The following is a 6,540-nucleotide window of genomic DNA, read 5'->3' on the forward strand; positions in this document are numbered from 1 at the left end:
AGTTTCCAATAGAGGCGGTAATTGATTACTCCGTACTCCGTAGTGAAGAGTGAGCGGACGTACGTTGATAAATGGTTGCTCAACGGCATAAACTCACGGGATACTGGAATGTCATCACCGCTCAAGCTTGTAATTAAGTCAAACTACAAACTAGCTACCCATGACATGATGTACTGCATCAATAATTTCACTTCACCGCATGTCTCGTAAATATTTCAATTGAAAACAATAATGAATTTAATTAATATAACCGCAAAAGTGCATGTTTCCCATGATTGTAGAGTATAAATTTTAAGTTATTCACCATTACTTAATTACTTGTCTATATAATTACTTGTCTATATATAGTTTTTTATATATTTTACATAATCTGAATCCAAATTAAGAAGAAGAAAAAAAAAAGAGGGAATTGAAGATGGAAATTGTCAAGGTTAGTGAGAAAATAGTTGTATCTGTTGTAATTGCAATGTTGTTGTGTTACAATGCAACGGCATGTCGTAATTCAACATCAGCTACGAAACAAGTGCAAGTTCCTTGTTTCTTCATATTTGGGGATTCGTTGGTTGATAATGGTAACAACAATGGTATTCTTACGTTGGCTAGAGCTAACTACCAGCCTTATGGTGTCGATTTTGCTCAAGGTGCTACCGGCCGTTTTTGCAATGGTCGAACTGTTGTCGACGTCTTGGGTAACTACGGAGTGGTTTTCTTTTCATTTTCATACTATTTAATTTGGTTCTTAAAATATGACATATATATACATGCATTGTGCCGCAGCTCAACTTCTAGGGTTTTCAGACTATATTCCACCATTTTCAAGTGCTACGCGCGCTTCTCTTATGCGGGGAGTTAATTTTGCATCCGGAGCTTCTGGTATTAGGGACGAGACCGGCAATAATTTGGTATCAATTTCGTATCTTTTCCATCTCTATCTATCTATCTATCTATCTATCTATCTATCTTTAAAGCTTACGTATAACGTAACTCACGATAATTAAAGATATGTATATGTATATGTATATGTATATGTATATGTAGGGGGCTCACATTTCAATGAATGAACAAGTGAACAACTTTGGTAGGGTGGTACAACTAATGAGGAGATCGAGATCTTTTAGGGGAGATCCAAACGGCGTTCAAAATTATTTAAGCAAGTGCATCATTTATTCCGGATTGGGTAGCAATGACTACCTCAACAATTATTTCATGACTGACTACTACTCTACTTCTTCCCAATTCACCCCAGAAGCCTATGCTACTACCCTTCTTCAAGATTACGCCCGCCAACTCACGGTCAGTTTCTTTATCATATCTTTCAATTAGGGCAGTACGTATTTACGTACACCTATAATAGTAGTAGTAGTAGTAGTAGGTGTTTTACTAAAATGAAAACATATATATATATATAATATATATAGGACTTGTATCGACTTGGAGCGAGGAAGGTGATAGTACCAGGAATCGGACCAATTGGGTGCATACCTTATGAGCTAGCTCGGTACAAAGGGACAGCACAAAATCCATGCAACGAGCAGAAGAATAATATTATCAATCTCTTTAATTCAGGCCTAAAACAATTGGTTGATACCATTAACAATGGTCAATTCCCGGGGGCTAAGTTCGTATACTTGGACTCTTTTCAAGGAAGCAAAGATTTGGACAAAAATAGTAAAGCTTATGGTATGCATTGGATCCATCTAATTCTTTTATTTTAAATTTTAAATTTTAAATTTTAATTATTCAACTTAATTTGTAAATAAATTGTAATATTTGTTACTCTATCTGTACGTGTAGGACTTGAGGTAACAGACCAAGGATGTTGTGGAGTAGGGAAAAACAACGGCCAAATAACTTGCCTACCATTGCAAACTCCTTGTGAAAATCGTGACAAGTATTTATTTTGGGATTCTTTTCACCCAACTGAGGTTGCTAATGTCATACTCGCCAACAAGGCATATAGCTCAAGGCCCAATACTTATGCACACCCCATTAACGTTCGCCAATTAGCAGCACTCTAACTACTAATAATATAACTAGTCTATCTTGTAATGCATGTTTTTGTTTTTGTTTTTGTTTCCTCCAAAATTAATTTCAAGTATTCATTTGTATTACGTTCCGCGACCGACTTGTACTATTTCAAATGCGGATCCTAGCTTTACAATTCGTTTAACAACTCAAAGATAGAGTTTGTATTGTCAAATAAGGGCACATGTTTTTTATTTGAATTCAACTATTGGAAACCTTTATATTGTCGCTCACATCTTCTATAAACTACTCCATCACATAACCATATGCTTTACTCTTAACTACTCTAGTTCTATCTCACTACAAATATTTAATACCGAGTAAGTTTTATGACAACGCACTTTTGTGCAAAATAAACTAAAACCACCGCTTCTCTCTTTTTGTAATATAGGGTCCCCCTTCAATGAGAAGATTGTTATAATGAGAAGAATGAGAAGCGATCCTCACCGTCCAAACAAACTAAATTCAAAGGCGGTAATATGGCGCGTGATCGATCACTACTACAAAAATAAGCAAAGAGACCCTTCCAAACATGCCTAAGAGACCTTCTGTGAACAGGTCTCCATCTCAGAGGTCTCTTTGATAAAGAGAAAGGGGGTCTCTTATTAAGAAAGAAGGTCTCTTATTAAGAAAGAAGAGACCCTTTATTAGAGAAAGGGGGTCTGTTATCCTAGTATTCGAAAAATAATTTAATAGAGGAAAAGGCCCTTGGTTAGAGAAATGGGGCCTCTAATTTACTAAATAAAAGAGGCCCACCCTTAAAGAAATGGGGTCTCTTTGTTATATAAATTCAGATACCTTACTGAAGAAAAGGGATCTCTTTGAAATTTTAACATTTTTTTATTACAAAAAGAGAGAGACCTTCTTTTGCAGATAACGGGTCTCTTTATCACCTATTTTTTATTAAAAAAAAACAGCATTAATAATTTAAATAAAAGAAACAATATTGGTAATTTGACTCACACCAAAAGCGAGAGACCTGGTTAATAATAATAGACATCAAAAATAAATTTTCAATAATAATTTTATTATGTACCTTCGTTTACACCAATAATTTTAAACCCATATACATTTATAATTAACTTTTACATTATTCTGTATACAATTACTTCCCACAAAACTTATAATGTCATTGAGCTATTTCATACAACCGTTCTTCATTTTCTGTAGTCGCATCTATAAGCTCTACAACATATAATATCTAATCCAGGAGCATAGACTTAATCTCGTTCATAATTGCTCTTTTGAGGAGTAGGCACCAACAGCCCGACTTAGACCAACACCCAATTCAGCAGGCCAAACCCTGTTTTCAAACACAGGCTTAAATATTTTCAAATTAATTTCATATCTCTCTTTATAAGAAAATTAGATTGAATGAATAATAGAGTTTAGTGCCATGCTTGAAAAGATAATATACGGAATGAAACATCAGGCATAATTCTTAAACAAACTCGCATTATCTAATGATGATTTGGAATGGCTACCCTTGATACGATCTAATAAGAGCTCGCCTTGAATGTTATATCTTGAACTTGATTTGTAATTGTATCTAATCCTTTCTTCGTCTCTTTCAATACTACTGCAGTAAAAAAAAAGTTGTTGTAAAAAGAAAAAAAATCAAGTATACATGCACATATCTAACCTGCTTAAATGGTACTTCTCCCTGGATAACCATAGTCAACTAGAAGCAGTTTCCATAACACGTAACTGGAAAATGCTCCTTCAGTGGCAAGGTTTGATCGCCCTCTAGGATGTGGAGATGCAGGAGTCGGCAATGACAAGAGAGTGCACATAAACTTCGTCCTTTTTCAACAAGATAAGCACCAATTCAGTCTAAAGACATATAAAGAAAATACTTTACAGAGTGAGGTCCCAGAGTTCAAGACGTTGTCTAAAAATTTAGGCTTAGCAAATAACATCAAACATGGCATAAGACTTAACAGCAACAATTAGCACAAGAAACAATCCAATTGTCTTATTATAACTCTCCGAACACACTCAAGTCTTCCTTTTTTTTTTATCCAGCTTTAGAATGAACATAACATCAAGAATGTCACGATTTGAGTTACGAAATTCAATAGCTAGGCAGAACTAAATATCATCTAATTATTAATCTCTTTTTTTAAGCTCTTATTTAATGTTAATAGTTTACAGTCTTTCATGACCACTCTTAATATATACTTCGTATAATACTATATCAAATCAAAACACAATAATTACAAAATTGTGTCCAGGAAATACACTTAACGGATTTAGAATCAATCACAGCTTTGGTTGAGACAAACTATTAAAATTTTGCTCCGTAACACCTCCATGCTCACAGGCCGTAACTAGTGTGATTTTCAAGACATGAATACAGTGGACCCAATAATGAAAACTAATTAGGAATTGTAGATATGAGATTTAATGGTCACTGGTCAAACACTACTTGAACTTACATTACAATAATGAGTGTTCCAGAAAACCAACCATTAAGGCAACGCATTCCTACTCAATGTAATAAAACCATAATATACCTAGAGAGCATCAAAAACTCGGTTATGATAGGTGTCCTTATAAGGCCATCATGAAGAAGAGCACGGAAAGGCCTCCTAGTCTCAGTTGGTTTAGCAAAGTAGTCCTTATCCATTGTCGATAAACAAAACCATCAAAGACTAAAAAGGTTTTAATTCAGAAGAAACACAAGTTTTTTTAACTACCTAGTCTTTATGTTTCTGGTCCATCTCACACATTTTCAAGAACTTACTTGCAAGGAGAAAACCAATGTATTATAATGAAAAGCCAATTGAAAAAATCATAAATAAATATCTCAAAGTAACAACGGGAGACATTTACATGAGAATGATACGGAGTACATCACGAGGCCTGGAGAAAATAAGATTTTCCAACAATAAAGTTTCTCCCTTCGACCCTTTTTAATTGCCCCAAGGGCAATCAAAGATGGACCGAGGGCGTAGTTAGTAAGGAAAACTTCAAGTCTGTATAATGCTAGTTAGATGTAGAATTTGCAGATGAAATTCAGATTATATGCAAAAGTTGAAGCTCAAAATTAAACTCTAAAATTAAAAACTTAATTGCAAACCAAGTTAAGCATATTCTTAGTAGAAAAACTCAATACCAATGAATTGACGTAAATAATAAGACTTATTACGGAGTACAAAAAATGGATCCAGACATTTATTATAAATATCAACAAAACCAAGAGATTTGCGGTCAAATCCTCAAACAAAATCAGAAACACTCAAAAAAAATTACAACAGCACATCAATTTAATTACCCAGCAACCCAAAAATCATAATAAGCAATAACCCATAAAACCCATCAAAATCCTAAATCAAAAAGATATGGAACGAAGGAGACATAATTAAAAGATCCATTAATTGATTGTTACCTTGCTTATGAGTATAACTGTGACATTTCAATTTATATTGAAGCTTTTTTTTTCTCTAAATCATGGGGAAATAGTCAACTTATCAACAAGTCGGCATCAGTAACTCTAAAAGTAAAGATCGGGACCAGTAACCCTAAAAATACACCCACATTTCAATTTCTTAATCAAAAAAAAAGGGCCGAATCAAACAGTAAAAATATGAGATCTTACAGTAACAACGCCTTGAGAATTTATTCCCTGAATCTCAACCACCTAAAATTCCGCCATGCTCCAGTTGCTGAAGGAATCTCGTCGGAGGACGCATTTTTGCAACCGATAAAACCCTAGGCTCCGTCAAGTATCCGACGGGGGAAGCTAGGGTTTCGGTGATAATAGAGGAGGATAGATTCACAAACGCAAACTCTATAATTTCAAGAATAACATGAGATTGATTTCTTCATAAAGAAATTAGAGGAAATCAAATGGAAAGTGGGGAGGAAGAGAGAGAGAGGGCAAAAGGAAAAATGCTCGTATTATGTTTTTATTTATGAAAATGTTTGAAGGAGAAAAAGAAGAGACCCTGTAACTATCATGAGGGGTCTCTTCCTTTCGTTTCGCTTGTATACTTGTGGGCCCAACACATATTGAACACATATAAGAGATCCGTCAACTTAATAACGGATCTTTTAATTCTCTCACTTTATTTTCTGCAGAAACATGGTGGGACATTTAACACTTTAGCGATCTGTTATCTATAACGTTGGATCTCTTATATTAAAGAGACCCGTCATGTTAACTAATGGGTCTTTTATTAAAGGTCTCTTTGCCTATTTTTGTAGCAGTGTGAAAAATAAAAAAAATGAACCCAATTAAAAGAAAGAATTATTAAACGACATTTTCTCCTTCTTCCCGCGTTTCCTCCCTTGCTTGCTGAGCTCTCATCCATGGTGGAAAAGCCGGAAAAACCTCTCAAAATCAATTGATCCTCCTAAGTTCTTAGTAAAGGTAATTTCTGGTTTTCGTTCTATTAGATTTTAATTCAATTATTTTCCATTTTGATTGTAAATTAGGGCTTTTCAATTGCGATTTTTGTCTTCTTTTACGATTTCGATTGCTAAATTAGGGATTTTAATTGTTTTTCTTTT

The 6,540-nt window shown here is 34.4% G+C and overlaps 1 protein-coding gene and 1 long non-coding RNA gene across 3 annotated transcripts; one reads left to right on the plus strand and one right to left on the minus strand.

Annotated features, from left to right (window-relative positions):
* The first annotated feature begins 318 nt into the window (after positions 1-318).
* LOC110786218 (GDSL esterase/lipase At1g33811) lies at positions 319-2,246 on the plus strand. Its single transcript, XM_021990754.2, has 5 exons — positions 319-689; positions 778-902; positions 1,039-1,293; positions 1,419-1,680; positions 1,795-2,246. Exons 1-5 carry the CDS (start codon positions 416-418, stop codon positions 2,016-2,018), a joined length of 1,140 nt encoding a protein of 379 aa, XP_021846446.1. The 5' UTR covers positions 319-415; the 3' UTR covers positions 2,019-2,246.
* Positions 2,247-3,031: 785 nt separating this feature from the next.
* LOC110786235 (uncharacterized) lies at positions 3,032-5,918 on the minus strand. 2 transcript variants are annotated; one of them, XR_002532829.2, is made up of 3 exons: positions 5,627-5,918; positions 3,510-3,828; positions 3,032-3,328 (listed from the first exon to the last, which is right to left on the minus strand). It is a non-coding gene; the product is annotated as an uncharacterized lncRNA (long non-coding RNA). The 2 variants fall into 2 exon arrangements; XR_002532828.2 differs by having other exon boundaries at positions 3,032-3,828; positions 5,627-5,916.
* Positions 5,919-6,540: the final 622 nt, after the last annotated feature.

Source organism: Spinacia oleracea, chromosome 4, assembly GCF_020520425.1.
Source record: "Spinacia oleracea cultivar Varoflay chromosome 4, BTI_SOV_V1, whole genome shotgun sequence".
In the NCBI taxonomy this organism is placed as follows: Eukaryota; Viridiplantae; Streptophyta; class Magnoliopsida; order Caryophyllales; family Amaranthaceae; genus Spinacia; species Spinacia oleracea.

Coding starts and splice junctions, on each gene's coding strand:
- LOC110786218 (XM_021990754.2), top strand. CDS start 416: ATGGAAATTGTCAAGGTTAGTGAGAAAATAGTTGTATCTGTTGTAATT. Junction 690..777: donor AACTGTTGTCGACGTCTTGG/GTAACTACGGAG, acceptor ATTGTGCCGCAG/CTCAACTTCTAGGGTTTTCA. Junction 1,294..1,418: donor ATTACGCCCGCCAACTCACG/GTCAGTTTCTTT, acceptor TAATATATATAG/GACTTGTATCGACTTGGAGC.